The sequence below is a fragment of the Numenius arquata genome, chromosome Z (genome assembly GCF_964106895.1).
Source record: "Numenius arquata chromosome Z, bNumArq3.hap1.1, whole genome shotgun sequence".
Lineage (NCBI taxonomy): Eukaryota > Metazoa > Chordata > Aves > Charadriiformes > Scolopacidae > Numenius > Numenius arquata.
Window position 1 is genome coordinate 35,333,873 of NC_133616.1, and position 17,725 is coordinate 35,351,597.

Genomic DNA, 17,725 nt, shown 5'->3' on the forward strand with positions numbered 1-17,725 from the left:
AAAGGAAAGGGTTTTAAACTGAAAGAGGGTAAGTTTAGATTGGACATAAGAAAAAAATGAAGGGTGGCAAGACACTGGAACAGGTTGCTCAGAGGATGTCCCTTCCTTGGAAGTGCTCAAGGTCAGGTTGGAAGTGGCTTTGAACAACCTGATGTAGGGAAAGGTGTCCCTGCCCATGGCAGCAGGGCTGGATTATATGATCCTCAAAGGTGCCTTCCAACCCAAACCGTTCTATGATTTTGTGATCATTTAGAGCAATATTTAACCCATGATCAGTTAAATCAGTTAATGTGTTTTTAAATCAGTCTCTGCTTTAGATGCTGTCAACCATTTTGAAATATTTTGAAATATTTTAAATATTCACTTTATTTTTTCAGGGCGGATGGCCTCCCTAGTCATATTACTACCCTTTCTGACATCTAGGCCTCTCAAGGTGATTTTATTGACAGTTCCTAAAATCAATATATAACATTAGCATTAAATAGGTTCACTTCTGTTCCTAAACATTGTCTGGGAAATACACATAAGGCAAGTGAACAAGTGGTGAAGGATTCTTACTGTGCCCCCTTGCCTCATTAAAGGAATGAACAATCAACATCAGAAGAATGCTGCACCTACCGTTCTTTAGTAGGTCCATGGAAAAGTCACGAACAAGCAACCTATGGCTGTGGTGGTCGTGGTTCATTAACTGTTTATAGTGTAGAATATCATTGCCATGAATTCCATTAATAAGGAAGCCGTGTCTGGGCCTCTGCACAACCCCAAATACCAAACAGTCTTGAGGCACATCCAGATCAACTGCGTTGATAACAGAGAGATCCAGCTCTTTCATCTCCCCCTCTTGAACCTGAATATGAAAGAAAAAAATGTCCAGTTCTTTTACATACAAAGAAATTACAGAAATTTAGCATGGTTTCCTAAGCAGAGTATTTTTGGTTATTAGTGTATCTATTTGTTTCCTCCACCCCTTCCCCAATAATATTTGAACCAGCTACAGATTTCAACCAGTTTAAGAGATATACAGTAGTAAATAGTTACAGTGATGAAAAGAGAAGGTGAGATAAAGAGTTCAGATCTGCTCCATATAATAGAAAAGCTGTTAGATGAGTAAACTTCATATTAAGTGCTAGGGAATGCACAGAGGAGAAACACTTTAAATACATAAATATATATGAAAATACAGATTATATATATTTATACACATACATGCACTTTTTATTTTACAGTAAGATAAGCTTACGCTGCCCTAGCATGGTGGTCACAGAATTATTATTTATATTAAAAGCAGTCTTCAGAGAGGGGAGAGGCCATTCCAAGAACACAAAAATACTCTACAAAAAAATATGAAAGGGTCTTGAGAAACCAGAAGAAGCATAAAGATCCTTTTGCTTTCTAGGTGGCTCATTTGTGTTAGAATTTGAGCTTTTTTTTTTTTACTTAACTGCAAGTTACCAAACAGGGCTGTGTACTGCTCCAGTCCCAGTGAAGCTCTTTCTTACAAATTTACATAGGATTTAACTGGGCTGTTTCCTGAACTATGCAGAGTAAGGGGAAGATGCAGAGGAACATGTCAGAACAATGTTCTTATTTATATTAAAGAGTGGTTTATGCTATAAAATAATTCTATGACAGGCATTTTGATTTTTTCCTTACTGTAATATTCCTTGCTATGAATTCTGGGACTTCATCATTGATTGGGTTGATCAGCACGAAAAATGGAGTCTCTGCTGAGTGATGCAGCCCATCGGTGACATAAAGCACAAACTGGTCTGCTGTTGGCTCCATTCGCACGTGTCTGGCTTGTACATAGTTTATGTTCAGGGCTTTCAGGTGCTTCAGCTGAAACGAAGCTAGAGATTTTAAACAGATGATGAGTTCGCACAATCTTTTCCTGCCTTCTGGTCTTATCTATCATAAAAAAATCTGAAGCTATGTCTTTCTTCGCAGAACAAATAACTTGGACTTTGTAAGTTCTCAGTCATTTTTTGGCTGAAAGAGTTACACTGAACATGTCACCACAGGACATGTGCCCTTCCCCTGAAACAAAAGCACATCCTTCTGCTTCTTGTGGGAATGTGGAACTTTATAGTTCTCAGTTCAGTCTGTCAAACTGAGCCCAAATAAAAAGACCCAAATAACAGGTAGGAAAAGATATGAGATGTAAGTAATTACATTGATTGTTATTTGACTGGCAGACCAGGCAAATGGCAACCAGAAGGCTCAGTGCTTCTGGGTGTCCATCTGGAGACATGGGTGAAAGCTGGTAGTGTTAGAGAGCACTGGTGAGGATAAAACTGCCTTACAACATTTGAAGGTGGACAAGGGAAGAGACCCAGGTCAACTACCATCTCTGTCACTTCTGTAGCTTTGCCTTGGACACTAACCTGGGACCCAGACTTTTCAAATTGTCAGCTACAGCATTTAATTGCCAGAAGTATAGGTGAAGGGAAGCGCCGGAGCCTTGCCTAGGAGAGCAAAGGGGGAGGCAGAGAGAGCACATTAATGTCTCGTATCGCCTCTTCTAATAGATTGCAGCTGGAAGGCATAACACAAGGGTTGGCTTGTTTACTTCAAGTGCCAATTCCTCACATTTGCAGAGCTGTGGTCCCCCTTTGAACTCCTCCCACACAGTCCCACTGCTCCTCATTTGCCAGCACCTGCCTTCCTCAATAAGTCCATATTAATGCACACACCTGCAGCTACTTCACCAGCGCCCACCACACAGCCCTCCACCAGCCCGCTGTATTTCATCTGCTTGATTACCGTATGTCCTGTAGACTTACCTATACTTATACCAATATTACTCTTCTCAAACCCAGGAGAAGGCAGTATATTTTCAATGTAACCAAACTGGGGAGGAGAAACCAAGACAAACTCTAAGTCATCTGCAGTGGTGTCAGGGTCAGTGGCAAACAAATGGTTGGTGGTAAGGGCTGCTGAGGAACCCTCCTCCACCACAAGCCTTGCACCTGCACACAAACAATATGATAAGCATTATTGCTTATTTAGTTCATTTTACTGTTGCTTTTGTTAACAAGAATGGAAATAATAACTAAGGGGGTAAAGACAACAAATACTGTGTTACTGGAGAGGTTTTGGTTTAGGTTTTTCCTCTACTTACACCATCAATCCTACTTTTACCGTCATGTAAGTAGAGAGGAAGGGGATCGTTAAATTATTTTACTGGTAAGTTATTAGGTATAGTTTATGTGCTGCTCAAAAATCAGTTGTTACCTCTGTTTGTCAGAGCATTAATTACATGAGAGCTGTTACGAATTGCTCATAATGAACAATTTTTCATGCATCGCTGCTTAATTTCCCTGCTGGGACAATGCTTAGTTTCCAGAACATTACTTGGGTGAGAGCCTGCAAATTACAAAACTACTCATACATATGCTTAAATATTCCCTGAGATACATAGCATATACGTACTACTTACAAATAAATGACATTGAAAAAAACAATCATACAGAAAGCATACCTTTGATATGTATACAACAGGCTGCATCCAAAACCCAGGAAACGAATGGAAATTTCACAAAATGGGGAGTTGTTTGACTAAATGTACATTACAAACACTATTTCCATTTTAACTGAGTATTTTTCATCCTGAGGAGTACTAGTGGAAATGTGGCTTCAGATCTATTAATTTGATCTGTTACATATATAGCCTAGATTTGTCTTTATTCACCAGCAGAATTAAATATAGGTAGTAAAAGATTCTTTCCCATCATAAAAGGGCCACAGTCTAAATTTCTGTTCTATATTTTGCATGCAAAGTTAGATAGATGTTTATGTTTATGTTTTTGCATTGTATAAACCTGGTAATTTTCAGGGCCTAGGTTCAGTCCAGGGACAAGATATCAATCACTTTTACTCAAACATAGCTTATGTATGCTGCAATGGACATCTATAGATGGAGAGGATCGGATTCGAGCACTCTCATCTCGAACCACATGATTTAAACATGCAGCTGAAGAGCCACTAGCAGTTACTCATGCTTGCACCTACAGCTGAATTTGGTGGTTGCACCAAAAGAAAATAAATATTGATGGGCATTCTAATCCAAAAATTTTGTATGCTGATCTCAGCTGACTCTTTCTGATGCCAAAAAACAAACAAACAATAAAACACCTGAGCCTTGTGTAGCCCACAGTATAATGCTATAGTGAGAGGAAGCTTTCACCAGTTGCAATTGATGGAGGCTGGTTGTCCACTGGAAATACAGTGATGTTAAGGTCGTAGACTGGAAATGGATCATGAAGTGGAAGTGGAGGAGGAAGAGGTCCATCATAACAGCAGTCTTTCACATCAAGGCCAGCCTCACTATCAGAGACAATGAAGGTTAAGATCTCAATGGAAGGAGTCAGGCCAATCTCCCCACCTGGAAAAAATGTCACAGTGCAGAAGTGTTTTTCCAAAACTTTATGAAGAATGATTTTGTATCCTGCAAGGACAGTCTGTAGCATTCAAAGTCAGAAGATGAAGACAGACAAAAACAACAGCAAAATGACTAGAATTCTTAATTCTGGCTGGTAGGGGTGCTGTCTGGTTAAGGATTTGGTTTGTTGTTTGTAATTCATATTAACCAGCTTACTTATATTCTAGAATAAAACAGCATAGAAAAACATATAACTAAGTTAGTATTTCTAATAGTTACAATTTTATCATTGCAATTGTATAATATTATAGTGTAATTGTAATAAAATTGTTAATAGTCCTCACAATTCTGTTCTTTGTGCACTAAGGCATGCGCAAAATGTACATTTGTGCAGGAAGGGAGTTTTTTCTGTGTTCATTCCTGAAGAATGTAGGAAAAGATCTTTCTTTTATATATAGACTCTCTCTATGACAAGCGGTAATATTGCTTCACTTCCAGCAGGAAACATTTTTGCATACCAAGAAATGCGTGTATTCCTACATGCCTCTTATCCCTACAAAATGGACTGTAACAAGGGCTGTGCTTTGTTGCTATAATGCATATTATGTCTTTAATCATGTTCAAAATGTGGGCTGATTCAGCACAGGACTGGGAACTGCCACCTCTTGCAAGAAGCATCTGTGGCTGAGGGTATTCCGGTTCTCAGCACTCTGGCAGCCTATGTCTTGCACTGCTGCAAACTATTACTAATAAGCTGCCTGCAAAGGAAGGGCAGTGACTCCCACCCTCTCTTGCAATATCTACCGGCAGTAGATTTAGCGTGTAGAAATTTGGGAATGGAAAACACAGGCACTGCACCTTTGAAGGTCAGTTTCTGCCCTTCATTGTCTCTGCAAAACACTGCCTCTGAAATAATGTTCCTGGAATCTCTAGGATGCTAAAGAAAAGTTTGTTATGGGTTGCCATAATCAAGTACTTCCTTCTCTTCTCAAATCCCAGCTGTTCATTTCAGAGAGTGGCAAGCCTGAAAATATCACATATATTCTCTATGCTCACACAAAATTACAGACTAATTACACAGAAAACCAGAGCCTTTAAAAAAAAAAGACTAAAGCTGTCATCAGAGATGTAGAAAACAGAACCTCTTTAATGCTAATGAAAAGACCGAATTAAGTAGGAAAGGGGGTTAACTGGCCCTTGATTTCTGTGAGTAATTAAGAAAAAAAAAGAAAAGCAGATTTAGACTTTAAAGATAAAACCACAAAATAACATCTTTTAGCACCATGGTTCTCTTGAAGAAAATCTGACCATCATTTATCTTGTGGTACAGAAAGACTATAAGCTGTCCAAAAGTGGATATCCATGTAGATCGGAGAGGCAAGCAAGAAGTACCTTAGGTTATTAGCAGTTTTCTATTAAAACTAGACATCTTTATGTATATTTATCTAAAAATGACTATAGGAAAAGGTCAAAGGGGTTTTTTTTAATGTCATGAAATGAATTAAAGACTCTATTTCATACTTAATTTAATAGTAATTTTGTCTTGTTCCAATATAATTTTGAGTTCAAACAGGGATTTGGAGAACACATTAAAACATTTGGTAGTTGTACATCATCAGTCCTATTTTGAAGGCAGCTTAGTTTTTTCCCCAGTCACAACATGTGGTTTCTGAGCAGTTCCTGCTGAGTTTCTGCAAAGATTGTATGGATTCAGGTTAAGGTTTTCTACCAGAAACTCTCTGACCACCTTCCAGTCTAATTCCGTCCTTAACTCACTTACTAGTATGCTTATATGTAACTAAACCAGAGATGACATCAGCTTGGGAGAAACGATCCACAGCAATGCCAGCTTTCCTCACGATCCCATGGTAGGGCTGGCGAGCCAGCATAAACATCAGTTTCATGTCATCACTGTCTGCATCCGTGGCATAAATGTACTCCGAGGAGAGGACCACTTCTTCACCCTCCAGGCAGTGGAGCACAGGAGCAAGGCCTGTTTGCATAACGGGTGGCTCGTCATTCACAGGCAACACCTAATCAGAAAAACAATTTAAGATCCTTTATTTTTCATTTCAGTGTAAACCTGTTGGTTTTAATACATTGCTTTCCAGCCCAAACCAGAAGCTTAATGTCATTGTCAGAGCATTGTCAGAGCCTACATTGAGCTCTCTCTGTAGGCAAAATGAAGCCAGCGGAATTAGGGTCACTCTTAAAATTCTAAGACAAAAGTAAACCGAACTAGATAATTATAGCTTGCGAAAGAAAACTCACTCCCCATATTTGAATCTAGAGAGAATAAATCCAGACAGAAGAATCCCAGCTAAAGCAAGCTCAAATACCTTTCAGCTAGTACAAGCCAAATCTCCTAGGGCAGAAATAGAAGCCTAACAAGTCCATTATCTTTCAATTTACAAGGAAACGCGAAGACTTTCAGAAGTCAAGCTTTGTACTCTTCTACACAGGCAGTTTTTCTCAGAAGTATGCAAACACTGACCTTGACCTGCAGGATGAACTCTACGAAGTGAATGCCATCTGTAGCTGCAAAGAGGACATTGTCAATGAGAGTCTCAGAGCCATCATGACGATACCTGTGAAAAAAAAAAAAAAAGAGCTACACAGATTTCACACAAAGAAGTTGTGCTTTCTTGTCATGCCAGACAACGTGGATCCCTCCCAAAAAAAAAAGCTGATCCCTGTCCATCTAAGACTGCTGGTTCTGGGTCAGGGTGTCTTCAGAGGGGTCTGTGGGGTCTCCTACAAGAAGAAAGCCCCCAAGATAAACCAGACATCAACTGGGAGAAAAGTTTCACTGAGGCTTTGTCATCTATGTTCTGGCTGGCTGTGAGGTGTCTACCAAACATGTATGTCCTTGCTGCGGTAGATGCCCTCTTTGACTAACAGATTGAAACAGAGCTCTAATTCTGCATGCACGTAGAAAGTCGAATCTTGTTTTTGCCACAAGTATAGCAGCAACATTTTCATCTCCACGTTAATAAGTGACAATGCAAGTTTTCTTGTAAACTACCTGAAAGGAGGTTGTAGAGAGGTGGGTGTCAGTCTCTTCTCCCAAGTTACAGGTGACAGGACAAGAGGAAACGGCCTCAAGTTGTGCCAGGGGAGGTTTAGATTGGGTATAAGGAAAAATTTCTTCACTGAAAGGGTTGTCAAGCATTGGAACAAGCTGCCCAGTGAAGTGGTTGAGTCACCACCCCCGGGGGTATTTAAAAACAGGTAGATGTAGTTCTTAGTGATATGGTTTAGTGATGTTTTTTGTCGGTATTAGGTTGATGGTTGGACTAGGTGATCTGAAAGGTTCCTTTCCAACCTATGCAATTCTATGATTCCATGATTCTATAACCAGATTTAATAAACACACAACTTCCTTAAATGCAAAAAGCTGGCAACCATTGCCTTCTTCACAGGAACTGCATGGCTGCATACAGAATTTGCCGGCTCATCTGCATGGGGCAGTGCTTTATAGAGACACCTGTCTACATCAGACATGGTCACTAGCTCCCACCTCCTGGCCACACAGCAGCTGGGTTTCCACAGGTCCCAAGGTTCCGCCGACAACCTTGGCCTGGAGCAGCTCTGCCAGAGCCGTGCTGTGGTGAGCATGGCTAGCTGTAGCCTCTCTGCCTCACACCACTTCACTGCAGGGCTTTAACTCATCCAACTGAGAGACTCAGCCACCGCAAGACGAGAAGACAGCCACTGTTCTAACCTGACTGCCAGGGCACGCAGGTCCCCACAGGAAAGCTTGTCACCTTCATTCATGGGAATGCCATCCAGCTCCACGGCCCCATGCTGAGGCTGTCTCTGCAGGAGGAGGAGGAGATGCTCCCGTTTCGTGTCCACGTCAGAGATGAGAATGTGTCCCTCTGTGATAGGGCTCAGGCCACCCTCTTCCACTCTCAAATGGCTTGTGAAAACCTGCACAGAGGAGAAATGCTGAACTCCCTTTTCTACTGCACCTCCAAATATACACCAAACAGGGCAATTTCAATTTGCTCTGGTATGAGGAAATGTGACACCTTAAAAACCAAAATGCTGAAGGCTGTACTCTTTTCTGCTGTGTCAGGAAAACCCAAGGCATTTACTAATAGTGGGCCCTAATACATGCAGCCCAGTCCTGATCCCCTTCACGGAGGCTCCTGGACTTCACAGGCAGTAGGTAACACAAAGAGGAGGGATGCAGTTTTGTTAACCCAGATGTGACGTATGTATTTTCGTGCAGCCACTCAGACACTGAAGGCAGTCCTCAACTAATTTACCACAAAAAATCACCTTGCACACACACCAGACTTCACCTTCCACTTCAGCCCCAATGCAGGCCACGTGCAAGACACTGAAACCCTGATCCCAGGAAAGATTTATTCTCCGTTTCAGCAAGATCAAGGCTTCTCTGCATTTCTGGTTTTACCCAAAGTCCTTCCCTCTCGCCCTCACCACCACCTTACCTCTGGGGCTTGATTGTCCACAGGAAGAATCGTAATATTGAAGCAGATCCCGTACAAAGTGCCACCATGCTGATTGCTGACGGAAAAAATGAACTGGACTTGCTGAGGTTCAGGTCCGATGTCCTGCAGTGGCGGCATGTAGGCAACTTTCATATAGTTCACAGCATGCTGCAAAAAGAGAAGAGGAGTGCATGTAAGAAGAAATAATGGGAGTAGCCATAATTCAGGACATTAGCGACCTTTCTCATCCCCTGGTTAGACATTATCCGAACTATCAAAATTAATTCCAGAAATTTTGCACATAGTCTTTTGCTACTGGCAATAGCGTGATCAAGCGCATCTTCAGCTACAAATCACGTGAGTACAGGTTCAAATACTCAAACCTGTAGCAAAAGATACAGACGGGTTATAAGTGGTAACACAAGCAATGGCCTTACCTTCTTGATGGAGCCCTTTAAGAATGGTGGTCTCAGGGCCTTTTCTAATTGTGACTTTAAAATAAGTGATTCACCAAAGCATAGTTTTTAATGTAACATCTTCCACAGCAGCTGAATTTGCCCTCACCAGTTTGAATAAACTGCACACCCTGCCTCCCCGGGTGAGGGCAGGGTGGTGAAAGAGGCTAAAATAATCACCAAAATCTTGAATCCAGACATCCATATTAGGCACGTGATTAAGGAATTGTAGGCTCAGAGCTCTCATTATTTTCACCATTATGAAACCTTAAGCTCACAGCAGGATACAAAACAGGGCACTTCACTAATATTCGTAGGATACCTGTCAAACTACAGAAACATGAAAACTGAAAGACAAAATCCAGAAAAAGGCTTGTTCTAGCCTGTACCATATTGATCAGTGGAGACACTGAGAAGAAGCAGGAAACTGTCACGGCCTCATTTCTACATTTTGTGTATTTTTTCCTTCCTCTTAACATCACAAATTCAGCCTACCCTAAGCAACTGCAGCCCCTGCTGGTCTCAGAAGAACTGTGTTTACACATTGCAGAGCAGGAGCATAATGGAAATTCACTTCAAAAGCCAGAATTGAATTACCAAAGTTTTGAGCTGCTTAAACAGAGTTCATGATAGTACTGCACCTCATTTTTCACCTCTTGTTTTCCTGCCAGAAAAGAAGCTGTATGCTTGTAAATTTTAAAAAATGTTTAGAACTGGTTATGGTATCAGGTAACAACAAACCTGAGTAAATGACCTCAGTGCAAGAGCAGCGGGATCCTTGACCAGCTTGGGGATGGTGTCCACCATAAACAGCTTCCCAGCATCTGGATGGCTATACAAAAATATGTAGGTCACATCCTGGTTAGCAATACTGAAGAACAGGAAAAACGACAGCCACATAGCTCAATCTTGCATTACAAATTAACTTCCCGCTCCCAACTGCATTGAAAGGAAAAAGATTTTTTTTTCTTCTGTCCTTGTTATTCACCTAAACATTATCACAGAAAATTGATCACAAGAAATGTTTTTCACAATGGTCATGAAAAATCATTGTATACCTTATAAGCAAGTTCTGGGTTTGCTACAAGTGTGTCTCTGCACACCCCAGATACCATTTACACCACCTGCAAGTCTAGTCTACCACATTCTTATTACTTTCACACCTGCATTACACCTGCATTTATCTTTATGTAGAAACATTAATTATATCTGGTTTTTGTGCATCTTACACACTTCTGAAATGAACCAGTTTCCAGCAAGCCAGTGTTCTGACAGCAGTAACCAGCAAACTGGATAATGACTGAATAAGTGAACAGCCTAAACATCTTTCTCTCCCAGCTGCATACTGATCCTTGCTTGCTTGAGGTCAGAACTGAAAGTGTTGATCTTCATCTTAAACCATACCATGGCTGTATTTTAAACTTTTCTATTTAGCAAATTGTTGCTGATGCTGTCATGAGTTTACCAAATGGTGAAGCAGCAACAGTGACATGTAAACTGCTATTACACCCATTCATCCCATATTCCTATTGTCCCCAAAAACTGTTCTGCCTGAATTCTGCTCCACAGGTTCCTCATCCAGGACCAGGAGCCCTTCACAGTGCCATGGTAACAATACATAGCCTAGAAAAAGCTGTAGCACCTCATATTCTCAGTCTGGGGCAGGCCCAGATCAGCCCCATTCTATCAGTTAGGAGAGGTGCTGTGCCTTGTGCTCGAGGCTGCACGGGATCCCACAGGACAGTGTAAAATGCAAGCCCAAGCATACAAAAGAAAAGATTACAGGTGCTTTCCTCCTTCTTATTTCTTGCTGAATTATGCATTTTATTTTTTTTTTTATTACTCTGTATTGTTCTGTTGCTTCCATCTCTAGCTCACCCTTAAACATAAATGGGAGAACTGCACACAGCTGGTGTCACCTGCACTTTAAGCAAACAGGTGAAGAACCAGAGACATGAGCATGCTGCTACCTCTGAGATTGCTCCTCTTACATGGGTCATTGCCCTGTCCCACCTGGAAGGTATGGCAGGTCACACCTACCCATGTGTGCAAGAGAAAAATGGGGAAGTGGTTATGGTGTATGTGAGTTCCCTGTCTTCCTCTTCCACATCTATGAAGTGGAGATGTTTCTTAGTTAGGTGAGCAATCTCAGTCTCCTTAACAACCAGATGACGGGTCACCCCTGGGGCTTCTCTGGGTAGCTGATCATCCACAGGGGTAATGTGCACCATCATCACCTGAAATCAGAAAGACAATAAAATCAGCAGCCATTCCTCTCAATAAGGGAGTGTCTAAGCAGCTGTTAGCAAACATGCGCACACAGAAATAAGTGGATCTCTGGAATATGAGATGTAGGATGTGGCTGTCATGCCGTATCATGAACACATGAATAACGGAGATACACCATATATCAGTAAATGGAGATACAATGGAGTTAAATGCAAAGCCTATGAATGTTAGTGGTTTCCCTTTAAATTAAAAGGAACGTTAAATCCAGTATGTTGGACTCCTGGGTGAAATAAACAGTCTCTTCTCAGTGGACTTTAGTAGGGCTGTGTAGTTTGTTTGTTTGTATTGTCTCCAAATCTAATTTGTTTTTAACATTTCATTTTAAAATGCAGGAAAAAACCTTTGCAATGGACTTGCTCCTCTGCAGCCAGGCAGAGAGAATTACCCCATGGAAAGCAAGAACAAGAGCTCTGAAGAACATTATTTGTGGTGATGACCTTGGTGATGGCAAGCAGAAAAGATCTATCGCAGTTTGATTTGAAAGTCTGTCAGAAGTCGTAAAATTATCAGCCATTTGAAGGAAAACCACAGGACTCTGCCAAAGATGCTTCAGTGTCATACCTGTGGCTCTGAGAGATTGGGAGGGTCATGGCTATCACACAGCACAAACTCAAGGGAATCTTCAAATACTTCTCCTCCCAAATGATGATAATAAACTATTCCATTAAATAGATCCCTCTGAAGAAAACTGCTGACAGAATACCCTGTTGAAGAAAATATCTTCTATTGAACAGTACATGATTTTAATAATTCACTAAAATTATCCCTTAGCTGTACAAGTAAGTGGTGAACCACAATGTCCCCTTCCTCACCTGAATTAGGGCAAGCCCTTTGAAACATTCTCTCATTGTCTTCCACGTTTCCAAAAGGTCGACAGCTTCTTTTCTATGTCACTTAAAGATCATTAAAAAAATGAAGCAACACAGAAAATGGGCCTAAAGCCCTGTTCAGAGGATGAAAGAGAATTTGCAGGACCAGCAGCCTCTGCAGTCTAGCACAGGGGTTTCTGAGTTCAGTTAAATGGAAGGAGAGCTTTCTTCCTCTTTTAGCATCATTAGTGTCATCTATTAGCTTTAAACTTGTTAGGGATCCTTGCAGATCAAATAACTCCTGACTAGCCCAACTTTTCTGGAGGAGAAAGGTACAGAAGGGAAATAGACTCAGAATGGAAGAATTGTGGGATACATTGTGTTCACAAGTATAGTTATCCTGGTGTGGAGGCCATACTAATTAATGATGGGGACACTATAATGAAAGAAGTCCAAATTTGTCATGATTTGACCTCAGCCAAAATAAGTTGTCTAATGGTAACATTTAATGTGGTTAAAACAGGAGGACAAAGAAAAGCAGGCTATTGTGGGTATGTTTCATTACCTATCAAGTTTGGTCCTGGTTTCTTCATGATTTCTCCAGCCTGTGGTGGCTTGGTAATATTGAATAGTATGTAATCATCACTGGAATCCATGTCAGAAGCATGAAGCATGGAGCCCTCAATCAGGATCATCTGTCCCTCATGAACTTCAATGACCACATTGCTGATAAGAAATGGAGGGCTGTCATCTTTAGGGAGGATATTGATTGGAAACTTATGGCGAATACTATGGTGGCCATCGAAAATCCTAAATACCACAAAGTCCTTAGTAGAATCACTGTCATCATGATGGTAGTGAACAACTCCAGCCTGAATGTCAGAAACTGTGAACATGAATCCTTTCCCTCCTGTCAAAACAGTAGAAGGAAATGCATCAAAAATGTGCTGTTCAGCCCAAAGGAGAATCCTTCCACCAATATGAATATTATTAAGGGAGAGAGAAGGAGAACACATTTCAAACTAGAAAAATAAAATGTAACTTCACCCACTGGAAACAAGTTTGTAGAATTTGGAATAGTTAATAAAAATGCAGAACTTGCAGCTGTGGTAGCAGAGAAAATCCTCCAAATGTCCATTGCGCTAAAGATAATTGGAGATATTAAAGATTTTTAACTGGGACTATTTCCACTTTAATTTCAACCTCTGCTTTCTTATGAGAACATTTTACATGCATTTTAAGCATCAAAGAGAATATGCATTGTAATTACAGCCCAGCATTTTGTTGCAAGTGAAAAATAACATTTCCTTTAGCTCTAGAACTGGCATTACCAAACCCAACAGAAGAGCATTCCAAACATTGGGCTGATTTACCATTCCCTGCAGTTAGTGGGAAACCCTCCACTGATTCAGTGAGCAGTGGCTCAGATCATTTGCTAGCGGCGTTAGGGTTATGGCACAGCTGGAGGGATAAACCCAAGTCTTCCTTTAAAGTTTGAACATCAGTTGGTGCTTGCTAGACAAAAAAGGCCATCACCAAAAACTGTGATTACAGTTTCCTTTGCACGTGCCTGTGCAAACATTTAAAAGAGAATAAGGTGTTATCACTGGAGAGAAAGTATCCACCCCTGGCCGGTACACGGGCGGCTAAGAAACCCCAGGGGGCTGCGTGCAGGGATGGGACTAACACCATGAGATGGGCCTTGGGCTCTGTGTGCTCCTGCAGGCACAGCCGGTCTGCTGCTCTGCAGCCAGCAGCCCGCTCCCCGGCTGGCTCCACAGCCCCCCATAACACCATCTCTGGGGCTGAGACCATCTAATGCTGCTGACACCGCAGTTTCTGTCCTTAGCGTTACAGGAGGATGACAGTGCAGGCACTGAACTCCTCGGCAGCAGTTTCCTGAGATGAAACATACTTCTGAACAGCTTATCTTTCCATTATATTTCAAATGTCATCTTCCCCTTTTCTTTAAATACTTGCCTTATGTCTCTAGGCTATGCGTTGCATATGCATATATTTAACTGTCAAAAAATCCAGCATTGATAGTGGCAGCATCTTTCCACCCTGCCAACAGCAGAAGGACTTTTTTACCTAATAATTTTCCCAAAGAGAGCAGGACTTGTGCTGACTCATGAGATTGCAAAGAAAAATTAGTAACATTTACAACACAGAAGGCCAACGAATCAGAAGTGTAATTCAATTGCCACTTTTTGAAATTAACCTTAAATTTGCCAATAAATAGCAACCATATCCAAATGTTGTCTCTATTTGCCAACAAATCAAAATCACTCAGCATGCATTAGCATCTTCAAGCAAAAATGTAAGAAGTGAAAATTCCGCCTAGGTCGTGCCTGCTCAATGAAAGCATAGCCTATATCTTTAAAATTTCAGCTTTGGGATGTAAATGTACATTTAGAAAGCAAAAGCTTAGATATTGAATTCTTCGGTACTCTTGTTTTAATTCCCGTGCCGAGCACGGTTGTAGCAGGGGAAGCCGGTCAGCAGAGGGAGCAGAGCTCACCGCCATGCCGGCTTCCATCGCTGCCGCCGCCAGTCACACTTTTCGCTCCAGAGAGGAAACCTGCAGGAGACGCATTCTCATGCCCTGGGTTTTCTTGTTTCCTTTGAGCAACACAGAGCCATATGAGGCTATGCTGGCATTTCTCTTGCTTTCGCAGTGGCGTTGCAGCGCTGTCTCTCAGGGAGTTAGTTACCCATCCTCATTTAGCCTCGGTGAGACAGGGCAGCGTCAGGACTGCTGCACGCCGTTACTAGCTGCAGTAGCTCACTCGGGCTGAATTCACCTCCAGTGAAGAAAACAAGAACCACTTCCATTTTCAAATTTTCACATTTTCAAATTTTCACATTTTCAAATGAAAGTGGTGTGTAAGTAAAATGACAGACTTACAAGTATCTCCCATTTAAGGATATGGACAGCATAAATACACTATTCCCAAAAGTGTCTAAGGTATGCAACCAATTGATCTTTTAAATTTCTTATTGTGCATCCAGGCACTTCCTTCTGCACTTTCTTTCAGTTTTGCGTCCCTCACTACAAGAAAGACATTGAGATACTGAGACTGTTCAGGGAAGGGCAACGAAGATGGTAAGGGGTCTAAAGCACAGGGAGGGAACTGGGGCGAGGGAACTGGGTTGTTCAGCCTGGAGAAAAGGAGGCTGAGGGGAGACCTTATCACCTCCTACAACTACCTGGAAGGAGGTTGTAGCGAGGTGGGTGTTGGTCTCTTCTCCCAAGTAATAGGCGATAGGAGAAGAGGAACAAGCCTCAAGTTGTGCCAGGGGAGGTTTAGGATGGGTACTAGGAAAAATTTCTTCACTGAAAGGGTTGTCAAGCACTGGAACAGGCTGCCCAGGGAAGGGGTTGACTTGCTGTCCCTGGAGGTATTTAAAAGACATGTAAACTTAGCACTGAGGGACATGGTTTAGTGGTAGCTTGGCAGTGCTAGGTTAACAGTTGGACTTGATGATCTTAAAGGCCTCTTCCAACCAAAACAATTCTATGATTCTATGATTCCCTTGTATGTCCCTTATGCTGGCAGCCTTCAACAGGGAGTGACATACGACAGACCCTATCAGCATCGTATTGACCATGACATTATCATAGCCAGTTGTCACTAGAGAACATGTTTCCAGGCCTTCAAACTGAAATTATTTACCTCTTACTGTGAGCTGCCCATGCTGTAAGCCATCAACGGTGACCAAGCGAACATTTTGAATGTCATCGTTGTCTACTATTTGGAAGTGTTGCCATGTGATTGGTCGGGATTGGCCTTCCAGGAGGTTGAGGCCTGCAAAGAGCAGAGCGCTATTTCACCGAAGTGTCTGTGACATGCAAGGCTGTCAGCATCTAACATTTCTAAAGGCTTTTGCAGTCAGGAAACAAAGCACATTTAATTCCATCTACATACCTAGCTGTGACAAACCTTTCAAAGCCAGCTTAAAAGCTTGATACCAGCTTTTATTCTGACATACTTGTCTTAGTCAACTGTCTTTAAGGATTTTTTTTGAGACAAATAACTTATTCTGGTTCCAAATGATCTCATAGAGTAGCTAGGCACATTTCTGGACATTTGCACAAACAGAAGTGTTGAACTTGTCATCTCACAATGTCTGAAACTGGGCACTCAGCTTCCTTAGTGAGTCTGCATTTAAAAATATATATTGATCTTCATGACAGAGGACAGTATCTCTCATTTTCACTCAGACAGACATTTCAGGTGGGCTTCTCATGTGGATATCCCATCCCTGGAAGTGTTCAAGGCCAGGTTGGATGGGGCTTTGAGCAACCTGGTCTAGTGGAAGGTGTCCCTGACCATGGCAGGGGGGTTGGAACTAGATTATCTTTCAGGTCCCTTCCAATTCCAACCATTCTATGATTCTCTGGGAGACAGGAGTCCTCTCCTTCTCTGGGAGAAGGAGTCCCTCTTCTTCTTCTTCTACTGTGAGGAGATTGCTCTTTCTCTGGTGTTAACTTCAAGAATTGTTTGACCTCACACCTTTGCCTTTTGATGATTAAATATCAATGTACATTTCACTCTAGATGGGAGAGCCTGTCCCCTCTTCAGTGTAGGCATTATAAATCTTTTTGAATTCGCCTTAACCCTGTAAGGTTTCCAGGCTTCAAATGGCTGGTGGTGTATCATGCCCTCTTTTTCTAGTTGTTCCATTTTTGCAGATTTCCACTTTAAACAATACCAACAAGTCTTGGTCTTTTCCTCACACTACCCTACTACTCACTCCATCACATATTTGCTTTTACTATTTATAATCTCTTATGTCTCATTCGTTCTTGAAGAAAATGCTATATACAGAAATCCTGGTTTTCCTTTAACTCCCTTGTTTCTTTATTTTTTTATTCCAGTTAAAACTTAAGATTTTTTCAAGTTGTATCATATTCCCCCCAAAATGGATAACGGGAAAAAATAGATTTACTCTCCCTCAGTTCAATGATACCTAAACTCCAAGTGTAAATCTGAATTGTACAGCTGTGTCAAATGTCTGTGCCAAAGTGTTATAAATTCTGTAGCAAAATAAACTGAGGAAAAGAGGTATCACCTGTGTTCCATGAAACCCGAGGAGCATTGGTATCTGCTGTTCTGATAGAAAGATGCACAGTAATCGGTAAACTCCTTTCAAAGTAGAAATCATGAACCTCAAACTCCACCTGTTGTGAAAATAGACAAACTATCTATTGAAAAGAAAGAGCCTGAAAACCAGCGGTATCTCAAAACACATATGTGTTCTTACCTGACAGATCTTACAGTCTTTTGACAAAATGTTGACAAATGAAACTTCATTTAGCTTCTCAAA

The 17,725-nt window shown here is 41.4% G+C and overlaps 1 protein-coding gene across 1 annotated transcript in view; it reads right to left on the bottom strand.

Annotated features, from left to right (window-relative positions):
* The window catches only part of FREM1 (FRAS1 related extracellular matrix 1), a 59,266-nt gene that overhangs the window by 33,148 nt on the left and 8,393 nt on the right, over positions 1–17,725 (bottom strand). Inside the window, exons 6-19 of the mRNA XM_074166152.1 lie at positions 17,471–17,579; positions 16,072–16,203; positions 12,960–13,304; positions 12,147–12,289; positions 11,337–11,533; positions 10,038–10,128; positions 8,842–9,009; positions 8,106–8,314; positions 6,876–6,969; positions 6,162–6,414; positions 4,187–4,384; positions 2,784–2,969; positions 1,654–1,850; positions 619–847 (exon numbers count right to left, since the gene is read on the bottom strand). Of these exons, the coding sequence (XP_074022253.1) occupies positions 619–847; positions 1,654–1,850; positions 2,784–2,969; positions 4,187–4,384; positions 6,162–6,414; positions 6,876–6,969; positions 8,106–8,314; positions 8,842–9,009; positions 10,038–10,128; positions 11,337–11,533; positions 12,147–12,289; positions 12,960–13,304; positions 16,072–16,203; positions 17,471–17,579 (2,551 nt within the window). The remainder of the gene's footprint in view (positions 1–618; positions 848–1,653; positions 1,851–2,783; positions 2,970–4,186; positions 4,385–6,161; positions 6,415–6,875; positions 6,970–8,105; positions 8,315–8,841; positions 9,010–10,037; positions 10,129–11,336; positions 11,534–12,146; positions 12,290–12,959; positions 13,305–16,071; positions 16,204–17,470; positions 17,580–17,725) is intronic.